Raw genomic sequence first — 16,089 nt, 5'->3', positions numbered from 1 at the left:
CGTAAAGCCACTGTGGTATGCAGCTGTATCAGCTGCCCTTTCCACCATGCTATAAAGAGCCCATAAAGTGGATTAATCAGCCTTCCTTGCCATACAGGCCTCACATTAAAATCTTCCTTATGAGCCATTGAAAGCACAAAGGGCCCAACAGACATACCTGCTAAAAGAGAAGTAGGGGTTGGACAGCTTCATTAGCTTTTTATACAGGGGACAGATGACAGCTTCTCCCAGAAGTCGCATTCTGCTGTGTGGGATAAAATTGGATTGAGCATGCAGCTGCATCTCAGGCTGACCAAACAGTATCAGCCACACAAGGTCTCAGCTGGAGCACTTCCTCCTCTGGTCATGTCGTTGGATTAGCAGCAGTCCATCTGCCACCACGCTTCCACTGCCAATTAAATGATATACCCATGGCTTGGGAGAGCACTTGAATGGTTTACAAGCTACTTGCTGCTAAAGATCCACTGCTCAGTGCGTTTGCCTGCAGTGAGCACAGAGCAGTGGTGCATTAGTGCACTTCCAAAAATGCTCCAGGTGTATCCTCATGCATCCCACTAATTATTCTACCTGCCTTAAGAGGATGGCCCAATTTCAGCAGCTCCTTAGGAAAAATTATTTTCTTTCTTACATGAATTAGAGTGACTTTTGTTGAGACAGATTACTTCTTGTGGAAGCAAAGGAAGATAGACTCCTAAAAGACTGATGAAAACTCTATGCAGTTGGATATTTTGAACTGCTGAGGTATACTGAATATTACAGAAGTCTTGAAGGAGGGAATTGTTTGAAAAAGTGAAAGGCACATGATAGAGTGTAGGTGGTGCAGAAAAAATTACGTGCAAGTTTGTGAATGCTCAGTACCAGCACCAGCAAATACGTTTTACAGGCTGCTGCCTGTATTAGGATACAAAGAGGCAAAAATTATCTATTCAAGTTAGGACTGTGGATCAAAAGCCAGAGTAAACAAGGAACTCTGTCTTTCACAGAGGGCAATATATTCAGGAACTGAAGAAGTACCTCCCACTGCAGCAGGAGTTATACAGGAGCTAGGTCAGGATGCTTATCTGTTTACCAGAACATCTGTACTAACACAATAGAATTTTTCATCAGCAAAAAGCCTTTTGCTCTTTTGTATTCCACTTCTGGGGATCAGCAAGGCAGTGAATGAGTCATACTAGGTTATGCCTGTCAAAACCTCTCCTTTTGGTTCTGCACTACACCACTACATATCTTTAATTATATGTTTATATATCGATGTGCATGTATATAATAGATACAATATATACAATGCATTTACATATACTTAAATAGAAAATATGCTAAAGATAAGGGATATTTCAGAGAACTTTAAATGATTTATTTTGACTGCATTTTATGTCTTTATGCTGTTAAAGCCAAATCATAGAATGGTTTGAGTTGGAAGGGACCTTAAAGATCTCTAGTTCAAAACCCCCTGCCATGGGCAGGGACACCTTGCACTAGATCAGGTTGCTCAAAGCCCCATCCAGCCTGGCCTCACAGGACCATGCCTGTCACAACCTTGCTTCTTTTGATATACCTAGCAGGCAATCCATTTGCCCTCAAATGCCTTAGTTTCTGTCCAGGGAGAGAGGGGTCTGTGTAGAGACCTAAATACCCTAAGGGAAAAATATCTCCTGTATTTAAAACTGTCGCAGTTTCTATTGCTTTCTATTAACTTGAGCCTATGCAAACATAGAGCTAGCTTGTTAGATGCCGTAGAGATCCAGGGATCTGCTTCCTCCACTGGGACTTGCAAGACAGATTTTCTAACCCCATAGTGCAAGTAACAAGGTATTTCACATAGAAGGTACCTGTTCCATACCCAGATCAGCCTCAGGTAGTGATGCACTGTGAGGCTAGGGATTTTCTCTTTGTGGAAGGAAATGCTTATGTGGCAGATTGACTTATAAGGAAAGGTGTTTTCCTGGCCATGCTTACAGACTTTGAGAATATCATAGCAAACCTCAAAGACTGAGGCTAATGTATCATAACAGACACATCTGCCATACATCTCTGTAATTCCTCATGCCTAGAACACCTCAGAAAATATGGTGAAAATTTGGTGTGGGCAAAACCATCCCAAAACAAATTTGCATTAGTTTAACACTGCCTCTTGTTTTGGTTTGTGAAAGCATAGGGTTTCTGGATACCTACAGTGCACACTATGCCTGGGAGTTTGAGGCTCTATTTAAACCTGACAGCTATGGGATAAGAAGGTGTTTTCTTTCATCATTAGCCAGCCTTTTCTAAAATGGTAATTAGTTTCAGGAAAAGAATTTCAAAATCTGTTGTGGATGTGTTCCTGTGAAAAGCTTTCATGTTCACGTTGTCTGGCACTACACATCACACAACTACCTCATCCCGAGTAGGTCCCGCTGTTCTCTGTTTAGTTTTTTATTCAGATCACAGGATAGTATGATGGGGGCAAAGAGGAAAAAGAAAAGCTGTTGAGACAAAGGGGAGGGATTGCAATGTCAAATTCAAAATACATATTTTAAAATATGTTATAAATAGGGACTTCTTCTACCTTGTGCAGGATCTTTAATCCCAGTCTACACACTACAATGGAGAAAATATCTCTCTCTGAGATCAATATGATACATACATCCTTCATTCATCTAAATAGTTCCCTTTAAAATTTTAGCTTTAAAACAAGATCAGGTATATATATTAATTTGCATACAGAAGAACCTAAGTAGCATTGGGATGGGCTGCCCAGGGAAGGGGTGGAGTCACCGCCCCTGGAAGTGTTCAAAAAACAACTGGATGTGGCTGTGTTTTAACTGACAGGGTGGTGGTCAGTCAAAGCATGGTCTTGATGGTTTTGGAGGTCTTTTCCAACCTTAATGATTCTGTGATTCTAAGTAAAATGGCATGTATGCTAACAAAAGAGAAAGTGCAGGTTCTGTATAAATTTTCATTTACTGTTCTTCAAACAGAGTTAGCTAAGAGAATGAAATTTCTTTTTGTGGGGGAAAAAGTATTCTCAGGCAAAAGGAAAGGTCAGGTGTGTAATTTTCCTGTGACCATACATTTCAGAAAAGGATTTCTTCAAAGACTTCAAATACGTCATTTCACTAAACTTGAAATAATGTCATAAAAGCATGTAAAGTAGTATAGTGTCATTTTACATTTATGTGCAATTAATGTAGCAGAAATAAATACAAATAAAACAGAATGGAAAATGGAAAGTTTTGTTTTCATTAAAATAAGAAGACATTATTAATAGTATTTTAAAAAAATTAAAACAAAATTTGTCTTTTTTCATGGAAAATTCTTACATTCTCATTATGCAGTTCAGTGTGAATATAACTAGCTCTCTAATGGAAAAGCTTTATTGATAAAAATATTTACACAAGCTTCAGTCCTTAAGTTAGAAAGGTGGTTTAGTACAAGTGGCAGAAAATAATTAATAAAAAATGAAATTATTAACTGAAAAGAATCTATATCTATCATCATATTTAATTATTTGAGCATTTGTAATTTTGCTAGTATTATTCTATATTATTTCTGACTGCATCTTACATGTAGGACTATTCAAAGAAAAGGTACAGTTGAGGATTGTGTTCAAATCTGTAATGCTTTAAATCACCATGGCTTCCTTTTTATGAAAAAAGCCCTAATACCAGAACACTTAATGGGAATTCTAGAATAATTTGGATCAGAAGGGAAATTCAGAGATCATCTCTAACCTCCTGCTCAAAGCAGACTTTGACTAAATCGAGTTGCTCAGGACGTTGTCCAGCAGGGTTTTGAGTATTTCCAAAGACTGAAATCCCAGGTCTCTGAGCACCTGCTCCACTGTTGGACTACCCCAATAGTGACAAAAACTTTACTAATTCTGGTAAATAGGAATTTCCTGAATTGCAACTTGTGTCTAGTGTGTCTTGTCCTTTCATCTTGTTCCTAGAGTCTAGTTCTGTCTCCTCTCTATGCTCCCATTAGGTTAAAACAACACTAAAATCCCCTGTGAGCTTTCTCTTTTCCAGGCTGAACAAGCACAGCTCTCTCAGTCCCTCCTTGTCCAGGATTTGTCTATTGAGAGAAATCCAGGCTGAATTCCCTGCTCAGTCACATAATGTTTGAAAGTCCATTTCCTTTTCTGTCAGAAAGGCTTCTAAGTGTTGCAGCTGGGCTACTGGGTTCTTCCCTCTGCTCATAAAGGATTTGGCATACTTTGGTTTCCTTCATATTCTAAGTGGCACCCTGATCCTCATCCTGCAAATAGTTCTACATGGCTGCTCTAATCATTTAAGTAAAGAAGTCTTTAGTGAAATGAACAGATTCATAAGCATTTGCTTTGTAATTAATTTGTGGGGAAAAAATGAGTTTTAATATTCTGTGTGTTTTTCATAAACACCCCTATAATTCAGGATGACCTAGTCAATTAAACATTGTATTCTCTATTTTCTTTGTTAATTTGAGCATCATAAGCAAAACATAAACTAAAATCCATACTGTGAAATTGTTAAATCTTGAAACAAATTGAGAGGATTTGTGGCTTTTCATTTTTCCTTCCTTAGTTCAGCTGAGTAGAATGGGACATTTTATTGCCCAATTCGTTACTTCTAGTATTCAAGATCATGGTCAAGATTAGATAACAGTAAATTATGGAAAATACTGCTGCTCACATCTCATTACTGTTCTATTCTATTGGGGAGGCAGAAGGTTGTTGGAGTTTTTTTTAAAGTGTGCAGGCGCATTTTTCTGAAGACCAAGACCAGTGTCTAACTTGAGCCAAAAATAGTGCAGCCAGCAGCTTTGCAGACACAGAGTTCTGCCAAAGCTTCTCAAATTCCTTTTTTCTGCCATAGCCTAGAGCCTTCCCTGAAGAACCTGTCAATCACACTAAAATACACCGAGGTTCTCTTGGGTGGACGTGGAAGAACTAAACTGTAACCACAAAATTAACTTTCTCTGAGAGCTAAGTAAAGAGTCAGCCCATTTCAAATAAATGTTACATTAATCTGATGCACCACATAGCTTCATTTTTTGCAGCTGGTCAGTCACCAGTGATGCCTCTGCATCAGCCATTGCATCAGCAAATTCTGTTAGTGCATGCCTCCTTTGACCTGAGGTGTTCTTGGGTTTGATGCTATAAGCCTCACTTGCAGAAACTCAGATAACCTGGTGTTCATACAAATCAGAAACTGAGAAAGAAGTAAGCAGAGTGTTTAATGATGTCGCTGTAAGCAAATCTCAAAGCATGTGCTGTATACTTGAATTCAAGAAGGAACACTTAGCAGCAAAAGTAGATGAGCTGTGTATCTCTGACTGCAGCTGTACCTTACTTTTCCATCATCTTTTCCCTCTTATTTCCCATTCACCTCCATATTTTCTTTCCCTTTCCTCAGCCACTCAGGTCATGCCATACTTTCCCTGTAAGCTAACAGTGATACGGGGATCTTTCCAAATACCTTTCCTCTTTTTGCTTTGATCTCTTGTGATGCTAATGAACCAATCTACTAATAACAAAAAAGTGCAGAAAGACCACTAAAGTTCTTACATGCAGTGAGTAAAAAGCCAAGTTAAGAACAACAGAAATCAAAACTGGGTTTGTTTGTGCTAATAAAAATCAAAACCATTTTCATTAACCTCCACCTTCATGTAAAAAATTTGCACTCTTTTCGCTCAGTTCTTGTAACTCTGTAGGTTAAAGGAATCCTTCCCCTACCCCTTTACTTGTATTCTTTTCTGCTTCTCTCTTTACAGCCAGTCCTGCTGTTATTGGAATGTCTTCTTGGTCTGAAAGTGCATCCAGAGTCTCTGGCAAAAAAATGAAAGTCACAGTGAATGAAGGGGGGGAGGGAAACTAAATCCTGTGGTGTCAAAAACACTGTTTCCAAAATTTGAGCATCATCACAGCATTTTTAAAAATTTCATTCTTTTTTCTTTATCAGCAAATGCAAGAGCATGATAAAAATGAAATGAATAATGTTAGCATTTGCTTTGAAGCAGGAAGCTGATAATTAGAACAAAAAGAAGGTGCCTAAAAGAAATTATAATAAACCACCCCTTTGTACATCAGGTGAAAAGGCTTATGTACCCTTAGCTGTATTAAAATATTTGTAATCTCCAAATCAGTAGTACAACATACTGTTGTACCTTTAATTCGTTCTGATGTCAGTGCAAAATATATGTTGAACTTCTTAGGACAAAGAATAATTTTATAATCTAATACAGGTTTGCATACTAAGAGATGATAAGCAAGGAACAGCACAATTCAGTGTTATCCTGCCACCGCTTGCTTTTTTGTAATTCTCCTGACAATTACTTTCCCTGTGATTGTTCTCTAGAAATGCTGGTACTTGAATTGGGGGCAGCTTGTAAAGTATTTTATTAAGTGTTCACTAGTTCTTGCTGCAAAATGGAGCGCCTTTAAAAATATTTCTCCTAACCTCATTTCCTGTCTGATAGAATATTGACAGAGCACAGTTTAATGTCACTGTGAAATTGCAGTCTTGAGCATATTGCATTTCAAGATAAGACATATAAATGTTAAATTGAATGACAGAAGTTCAGGTGAGCAGAACTTTACTATCACTAATGCCATACTGTTTATATTTCATTTCCTTATTTGATTTCAATTGCTTCATATTTGTGGCTCAGTCCATGTAGGGGAAATAGAAAGGGGTTCAGGGTAAAGTGTTGCTGTTTTGATAAGAAATGTAAAGTAGACTAAAATACTAATTACTTGTAGTTATAGTTATTTAATAACACCTAAAGAAATTTACCATTTTGATTGGATTAGATACTCAAGTTCTGAAAACTTGTTTTCTATAAGGACTTTTTAAAAATAAAAAGCAACATAAAGAGTACAAATGAGGCATTGGGAGATTCAAGGTATTCCCAAATAAAGAAAAAATAAATTCTAAAAATAGAAAGTAACATTTTGAATTTTCTAATGCAGATTAGAATACCCGATGTTACCAAATGTGTACTAGCTCACACACATGTAATTCTCACAATGATATGTGATGTGTGGGTTTGTCTCTGCTTTAGAGGACCCATTGTTGAAGACAGGAAAGCAATCACAGTTATTGAGAAGGACTGTTTTGTTGTTCAGGAGAAAGTAATTGCAACATAAGCTGGAAGAATGTATAAAAACTCAACAAACAAGGAACAAGTCTGTTACCTTTGCAGGCTTTTTTACCCTCTTCCTGTGGAGAGCTTTTATCACATTATGTCTTCATACTGAATGTTGCTGAATCAGTTATGTGTATTACATTATTTCAGGTTGAAGCATATTCCCCAAAATTAGCTGTGCATTTTCTTTTAACATATCCTAGGCAGCCAAAATAGATGGGCAAAGTAATAATAATAATAATAATAATAATAATAATGTCGATTAATACTGCTGGAATTGCAAGTAGCCTAAAAATCAAACAAAGTGAGTCATTCTGAGTGTTAGAAAGGCAAATAATGTATTCAAATCCTGTTTCCTGCATTATCTGTTGAAGGGATTGTTAATACAATAAAAAATGCATCCAATTTTGGAATAAAAGTCCACATCATGTCTGTGATAGTGGCCAGTAACAGACCTTTAGATGAATACAGGAATGGAGTGAAGGGAAGGTAATGCATTCACGGTCCTCTGCTCAGCCTTAATCAGTTTTTCTTTTACCAGTACTAACTTTTGGTATCTCTAGAGTCCTAGTGGTGATGTGTTGCAAAATTTTCATAGAATCATAGAATGTCCTGAATTGGAAGGGACCCACAAGGATCACTGAGTCCAGCTCCTGGCCCTGCACAGGGCACCCCAAGAGTCACATCATGTGCCTGAGAATGTTGTCCAAATGCTTCTTGAACTCTGTCAGGCTGGTGCTGTGACCACTTCCGTGGGGAGCCTGTTCCAGTGCCCAACCACCCTGTGGGTGAAGAATCTTTTCCTAATATCCAACCTAAACCTCCCCTGACACAACTTCAGGCCATTCCCTCAGGTCCTGTCACTGGTCACCACAGAGCAGAGATCAGTGCCCGCCCCTCCTCTTCCCCTCATGAGGAAGCTGTAACTGCAGTGAGGTCTCCCCTCAGTCACCTCCAGGCTGAACAGACCAAGTGACCTCAGACACTCCTCATACAGCTTCAGCTGAAGGCCCTTTACCATCTTTGTTGTCCTCCTTTGGACACTCTCTAATTGCTTAATGTCTTTTTGATACGGTGGTGCCCAAAAATGCACAGAGAACTCAAGGCAAGGCAGAGCAGAGCATTTTCTGTGTTTTGTGAAAATATTTATTTTATATTAAAAAAAAAATCTATATACTCCCTGCTTCTGGTTCTTTCATTGTTGAGAAATAATAATTCTTTATTAATTTCTTCGTTTTCTCCATGTTTTTGGATATACTTTTATCATATTCTCAGTTCAACTGCCTCCTTTTTAAACTAGGGACTCCTTATCTATGTAAGGATTACTGCTTTTCTGGTAGGATCTGCTCCTTTGATCTTCCTGTCACCTCTCTGTATATGTTCTCTACTTCGTGAAAATCTTTTTTGGATAGGCATGTGTCAGAACTGCATGCAGTGTTCAAAATGTGGAAGCTCCATAAATCTATAAAATTGCTTAATCACATTTTCCGTTTTGTTCTCTATCCCTTACACAGTCACTTCTGACTTCTTTTTGCCTAGTGCTGAACTTTTTGTCTTCAGAGAACCAGTGACTATCAGATTTCTTTCTTCAGTAGTTTATGAAGTCATTTAGATGCAATACGGTGTGTGCATATTTAGGATCATTTTTCCCATATGCATGACTCTGTATCGTTCAACACTGAGTTTTGTATAAAGTGAATATCCAGTCACTCTACCTCATGAGATAAAAGAAATAACTTTTTAACTCTATTTCTAATTTTTACGACAATTTAAAAATTGTGTTTTGTGCAAAAAGATAATGGATATTTTCTAGATCAGTGTGTATATGGGAAATAGTGCAAATCCCAACATGCAATTATGTAGGATAGACACTAGTAATGTATCTCTGTTGTGAAAAAATGACCATTTAACCCTACCCTTGGTATCACATCTTTCCAACCAGCTGCTAAAGGATTTTACTAAAAGATCATTCTTATTGTAGTTTAGATTCTTTTAGAGGTTTGGTGAGCAAACTGTTAAAAGCTTTTGCAACTACAAATGCACTGCGCCACTGGGTTGTATGAAAGCCCCCAATCCTTTCTTCATCTGAACCATTTCTGTGATTTGTCCACAAGCAGAGAAGTAAAATTTGAAACAGTAACTATGTGAGAAGCAGCTATTTTGAGTTTCAGTAAGTGCAATAGATCACTGCATTAATGGAAAGAAAAATTCAGCCCAATTCCCTTAGCAGGACAATTACAAATTTCATCTCACTTTGTTTATTAAGATCTTGGTGACGGTAGTGTGTTGCTAGACCTGTGGGAAGTAGCAGCATCTTGTTTCTCCTTTCTTTTCTTGGTAAGAAAGGAGGGATACTGATACAAAAAGGAGAGTACCACTCTGCTTGGAATGGGGAAGCAGGAAGTGAGTGGTTTTGTTAGATTCAAATTAATCTGCGTTTCTCACTGTTCCTAAATTAAAATGGAAGGCACATTTTTGGCAGGGCCTGAGTTCATTCCAACCCCAGTCGCCATTATCTTAAAAATTTTTATTTTTACTGTTGTTACATTCCTCTAATTAGTGTCCCATTGTGCCTCATTCTTTGTGCCCAGAGCTTTTTAAACACAAAAAGGCAAGCTAGGTCCAAAAGAGTTTTGTTATTTAAGTCAAGACAGGACAGAGAAAATGGATACAGGAAAATACATGGAAAATAAACCGGACAGTGGCTAACAATGTAGTAGCAACTTAGCAGTTATTGCAGTTGGTTTCTTGAAGGGTTTGAGGGAGAAGTCACAGAGAAGGAGGGTTTTTGAGAAAGGTATTGAGTTAGGCTTGCACAAGTTTTACAGCGTGAGCCTTTCAACAAGAAGGGACTGTACAGGAGAAGATGCATCATTGGAGAGTTTCATCATGGTAGATAAAATGGGGACAGATTGTGATGAACTGTTCAGCTTATTACTTTCCTGGACTGTTTTTATTAATATTTGTAACAGAACAGAGTAAACGATACACAAAATCCCACACAGTTTTGCAGGGGAAGTCTGTATGATTGTCTGCTCTGCATTTTACTATATTTTAACTATTATACCAGTTCACTTCATGCTATTTCTTGTGCCTTAAAATTCCAACAGTTCCTAGTTAGTCTTGAGATTTTTCTGAATATGAGGCTCCTCTTTCCTGAGACTGATATAGTACATTCTCTTTCCTCATATAGTCATGGTAACACTATTTCTGTGATAAGCTGATCTTTTTGCTTTCCCTACAAAAATAATTTCATCCTAGGTAATGATCATGGGAGCTTCCATCTGTTTTATGTTTTTCCTTTGGTTGTAGATCTCTTTTCCTTTAAGAAGGATGAAACATCAGACAGTAGCTATGAAGTGTCTTTTCCGTGAGTGAAGATGATCAAATATTTAAACCTTTTTTTTCCCCCCAAAATTTACTTTAAACCTAAGAGTATGAGTGGTGGTGGTGATGTGAGGTACCATGGTTTTACAAGTTTCTTAAATCTTGTATAGTTAGAGCCTCTTGGGGATTGTGAGACCCAAGGAATGGATGAGAAGCAGAGACTGCAGCACTGCAACACTTTCGGCAGTATCTGAATAAACTGCAAATGCTAAAAATGTTATATTCAGCTAAAGTTTACTTGACTGAGTCCAGTGGGTGTTTTTGTTCACAGTACAGAAGTCTGGCTGGTATCACTCTCTTCCTGTAACAGTTGTTTCAGATTTGAACTTTTCCCACAAGACCTATTTCCAGTATTAGATTCAGATTGAGAAGTACTGTACAGTTGTTACTGTCTTAAAAAATAAATCTGCTGTAGCTTAATTATGTGACCAAAAGATTGGAAGGGGAGCCATGCATGGCTGCCATCTAAATGTGCTGCCATCTAAAGGTGAAAGAGGAAAAAAGATCCCCATTTCATGTTAATACTTTGATAAGCCTGTCCTTACAAAGGACTTCCATGAAGTTATTCATGTATTGGGTGATAGGTCTCAGATTCAACTTTGAATAATATATTACTTATTCATTACAATTAGGTATGGAGGAGGGGGAAGATGGAAGGATGCAAAGATCTAAGAGTTTTGTTTTACTTATGGTACTTGAACGAAATTTAACTGTCTCTGATATGAAAGAGTTCAGACCATTATCTAATGCTACTTCTGCATTTATGCACCGTGGAGTAATAAAGAACCAGTTTTATTATCAAGTCTACAGAGTAAGCAAAGGCTCAAGCAAATACAGGTGATTCCTGCACTGGGATGGGCAAAGGCATAACTGCTCATGCTGCAAGTGCTGCAGCAGGTGTTTAAGGCAGTGTACTTCATTCACTGTCAGTCATGAGGAATGGGGTGGCAGTCTATCAGCTTATTGAGGGCCAGACATGACCCTTAATACTCTTCTGTGCAGCGACCCAATACCATGCCTGCACTTACTATTCCTACTTCTATTATCAGCAAGACTTTAACTTCAAAGGCATTTTGAGCTTTAGTCATGGATTAAGATACGGCTGAGCTTGGTACTACATTGGTACAGAACACAACAACAGCTCCTGCCCAAATGGCTTCTTATCTAGGTGGAAGATAAGGGATAACAGGTGGATAGATGGGGAACATGAGGAGACTGAGGCAGTACTGATCAGCACAGAGAGCAGTAATATTAGTACTTTGTAAAGTTTTTGTCTGCTGGCAGTGATTTGAAGCAGAAGAGCGAGATACCAGTCAGGAGGGCTACAGAAAGCCCCTCCTGTGCAGCATGAGAGGAGACAGATGTTTGAATATCTAGCGGAGGCTGGTGTGAAATTTCTGTCTGTGGTGGGAACCATCTTTTCATACTGAGTAAGAGTTAACAAAGAGAAAGGCTTTGAAAGTTAGCACAAGTTGGTTATGCTTGGTACAGTTGGCCTCCAGAAGTGGAAGGAACCTAGATGAGATAATAAGCTCCGGTAACTTCTAGCGTAAGATATGTAAAAGATGCTTCTGGCAGATGAATATGACCTGGCTTATTACGTTTTCCACAGAGCAAAAGTCACTGAATTAACAGACAGGACAAGTAAAGTCTGTGGAGCAGTTATTTTTTTTAAACCCATACCTTGACGATATTCTAAAGAAGGAATCTGGAAAATTTAAATTAAGACTGTAGGCAAGAACTTGAAGAAAGGCTTGGTCTAAGATGGAGTCACAGGCCAGGGAAACAAGCCAAATAGTTATGGGATCCACTATCATCAGGATCACAGATGCCTCACAGAGGTTGAAGAAAAAATCAAGAGTTTTGGACATGCTGTTTTGGGATGTAACTAAGCATAACTCAGGAGGAGACAGTGAGACTTTAGACTGAAACAGACAGATCTGGAAAAAAACCAAAGAGGTGTACACATCCAAAGCAATTCAATAGTTTAATGAACCACTATTGTAGTATCGGGTTTAAGATCTTGTCTCTGACAGACCACTCCTGCTGAGAAGCAACTAACTCATGTGACTAATTCTCATGAAATCAGGAGTGACAGAAAATAGTCTTTAGGAATGCAAGTCAATTTAAAATGTCTCTTGAGTGTGCAGTGTGTATTCAGAGCTCCAACATACACTATACAGTATTATATAAACCAGATTGCTGGGTTACACAGGGTCTCAGTGAAACCTCTCCAGACTGTTCTATGTATGTGAAGCGAACATTGGTATTGATTTGTCAGTTCAAGTGGAATCTCTCATATCATTTTTATTTATATGTTTAATCAGATGTAGCCTCTGATACTGTAGCTCACATCACTTTCATATCCAAGTAGTCCCCTTTAATTCAGTGGTGGTTCCCAAAGATTAAGGTGCTGTTGACCACATGTCAGTGCATTGGCAACTATTCTTTGATTATCAGACTGAAAGAGATGAGAGTAAAAAAAAGTTCCAGAATTGCTGAAACAAATGTAAATGTTACTTCATAATATGGTTACAAACTACAACACACTGATGTAAATAACATGAAGACTATGTCTGCTTACTGAGAGTTGTTTTTCTCCTTTTTTTTCCTCATCATTCATTTCTTAAGAAAATTGGCTAAAAAGCGGAAAGAGACACTGAGTAGTACTCGGCAGGAAATGACAGTGATGGTGAATTCAATGGATAAAAGCTACACTGAGCAAGGCACCAACTGTGATGAAGCTTTCTCTTTCATGGACACGCACAATCTAAATGGGAGATGTAAGTTTTTTCTTTTCTTTTCTTTTCTTTTTTTTTTTGAAGGTGAAAGAAAGGTGCAAATGGTTTTAAAAATATTCCTCATTACTCAGTCATGGAAAATCCATGGGACCGAGAGTTTCCCACTGTGCAGCACATTACAGTGTCTATTCAAATGAGCAAGACAGTCAGACATCAAGAATAGACTTCTTTAAAAATAATACGGATAATTGAGCTTTTTTCTGTCCATCCTTTTCTTCTGCAGAAGAGCAGTGACATTACTGAAACAGTAGTTTTACCTTTTTCCAATCTCCATTATGTTGAAAATTTGATATCCCTCATGCTGTCCCAAGTCCTTCAAATGCTTCCCCTGCTCACTTCTTTTTTGGTAGTATAAATTTTTTTTTGAATGTAATAACTTAATAATGATAATTTGATTGTCTTATTATTTCCAATTCTAGATGATGCTCTTTCTGTTGCTTGTGCAGAGGAAGAACTCAGTGGACTTATCTGTTCTGTAATTTCATAAGAGATTCTCTTATATCCTGGGTCTTCTTGCATCTACCCTGAAAATAAATAAGATTTGGGATATAAAATTTCCTGTATTAGAATTTTAGTCAAGGTCTCACTTCTGTCAGAGGGTTAGCCCTAAGCAAAGACCATGAAAAAACAGTATTTTTTTTAATTGTTTAAAAGAATGACTAGGTTCAAAAAGTTTTTTTGATTTTGTGGTTCTTAAGGAACCTCAGGGTTTTTTGCATGCCAGTGGCTTTTTAACATCTTCAGAATTTGTCAAAGATTAAATTTTGTTTCAAGTACTAATGGTATGCAAGGCCCAACTCCCACTCTTTAATAATATGCTTAAGAATTTACCTTTGATGAGCTCAATTGTACAAACACTCTGTGAGGTTTAAACAGTGAGACTTTTCTCAGCAGCATTAGGCTCAGAATTTGCAAAGTTGATTTGCATTTGAGTTAGTTTTGAAATTGATTTGAAATAAATCTTTCAAATCAGACTTGCTTTTCTGGTGAGAACATACCCTTGCAGTTAATGAGATTGCTTATTTCTGTGAAGAGATCAAGAGGTTTTACTTCATCTTGCATCATCATGAGACAGTTTTCCAGTGGTGCTACTGAATGGTCATAACTACAAATGAAGCTGTAATGAGTTCCTGGGACTAAATCCTCTTTACGTAAACCACCTCAAATCTATTTGAAATTATTGCCGTAACAAGTTTTTTATGCCACTCCAGGGCTAGAACCTCTAATTAGACTTGCCATAAGCACCATGGTCACCAGAAGGTGCACACTGACAGTCTTCAGGAATAATCTTTGTGTAAAGCCTAGTAGTCAAGAGATGTAGAACATTCCTACTCCCTATGAAAGTTCATTATCCTGTCTTCATTCTCTACCTACCAAGTTTTATTACCTGCAGCAGCCGTGACCTCAACTAATCTCTGCATCCATAGCCAAAAGAAGTATCACTCTGTTCTGGCCATCAAGGAAATGTAATCTCCTCATTCCAGAGACATAATCAAAGGACCATGGTCTCAGATGTATTAATTTCTATGGTAAATGATAACTGTCAGCATTATTTAAGCCAGTTTTGAGATATCCAGATCTTAACAAGGGCTAGCAAATGTTTGCGCTAGAAGATCAACTGAAAAAAAGATGGCTGAAAGCCAGCAGGAGTAATCTCACTCCTCATCCAGCAGATCCTGTCTTCCTCAACTCTTTTGCTTCAGACATTCTTGTTAGTCCGTTTACAGGTATCCAGAATGTGCTTGCATTCCCTGATCAGACTGAGTTTGAGCTGTGTAGACAAGCAACTGAGGCTGAATTTGCAAGGAGCTTTGCTTAAAAGCCTCTAATGACTTTTTGGCTGAACATCCTGTAAAATGCTGTGATTAACTCTCACCTGTTAGATGTATCTGTGTTTACAACGGTAATTTGCATGATATTTGTATACCGGGGGCAAACTGAACTTAATTTGTTCCATTGGGCTTTCCCATTGGTTTTACAAATGGTTCAATGATTAAATACCAATGTGAGTATTGGTCTGTGTATCACTCCCTGAAAACCACTGTTAAACAAAGAGTAATATTCAGGGTCTGTTGGTATCTCCGTGCACATTATCCACCTGTCTAAACAAATCACATAAAAAAAGGAGAGGAAAAAATAAACTACAGTAGAATATTTGCATATAGTATTTATAGTATTATAAGGAAAACTTATTAATGATCAAAGCTTCTGTCAAAAACACCTCTTGTCATTGTGATGTCTTGTTACAAGCATCAGTATTCGGTCTAATCTTGTGAACTAAGAAGTACATTTCCCATCAGTGATCAAAATGCTTTCTCCAATGACACTTCTTTTTAGAGAATTTATCAAATTCAATGAGCTATTTCATTCACTAGACTTGCCTGGTTCTCCCTAGGTCCTGATTCCAGTGCAAGAAACACAACAGGATGAACTCTAAGCCAAATCAATCCTATATGCTGTTTCACTCAGCTTAAGTAGCTGTGTATCATTTCTCTGTCTCTAACCAGCTTTGTTTCTCTTTGCAGCTGTATCTTCACCATCTTCATTTACAATGAAAACTAACACACTGAGCACAACAGTGCCTAATTCTTATTATCCAGGTAACCAGTTTTTTTCTTGGTTTCCACCCTCTATAGACCTTTCCATAATGAAAGCATACATATTTATGTTATTATACTTCTTGCCATCAACATTTAATGCATATATAAGAAACATACCTGCTGCTAACAGTAGCTTTCTGAAAGAAAACTCGGGAACATGTATCAATCATTTACTGTTCTCTCTCTTTTTACCTTTT

The 16,089-nt window shown here is 37.7% G+C and overlaps 1 protein-coding gene across 13 annotated transcripts in view; it reads left to right on the top strand.

Annotated features, from left to right (window-relative positions):
* The window catches only part of PTPRM (protein tyrosine phosphatase receptor type M), a 453,822-nt gene that overhangs the window by 346,640 nt on the left and 91,093 nt on the right, over positions 1 to 16,089 (top strand). For 10 of the 13 annotated variants that reach the window (XM_032122179.1, XM_032122222.1, XM_032122211.1 and 7 more), the window contains 2 exons: positions 13,123 to 13,274; positions 15,818 to 15,892. In XM_032122179.1, the coding sequence (XP_031978070.1) occupies positions 13,123 to 13,274; positions 15,818 to 15,892 (227 nt within the window). The remainder of the gene's footprint in view (positions 1 to 13,122; positions 13,275 to 15,817; positions 15,893 to 16,089) is intronic. The other 3 variants (XM_032122255.1, XM_032122252.1, XM_032122238.1) reach the window with 1 other exon arrangement.

The sequence above is a fragment of the Corvus moneduloides genome, chromosome 1 (genome assembly GCF_009650955.1).
Source record: "Corvus moneduloides isolate bCorMon1 chromosome 1, bCorMon1.pri, whole genome shotgun sequence".
In the NCBI taxonomy this organism is placed as follows: Eukaryota; Metazoa; Chordata; class Aves; order Passeriformes; family Corvidae; genus Corvus; species Corvus moneduloides.
This window is presented reverse-complemented; position numbering and strand designations above follow the sequence as displayed.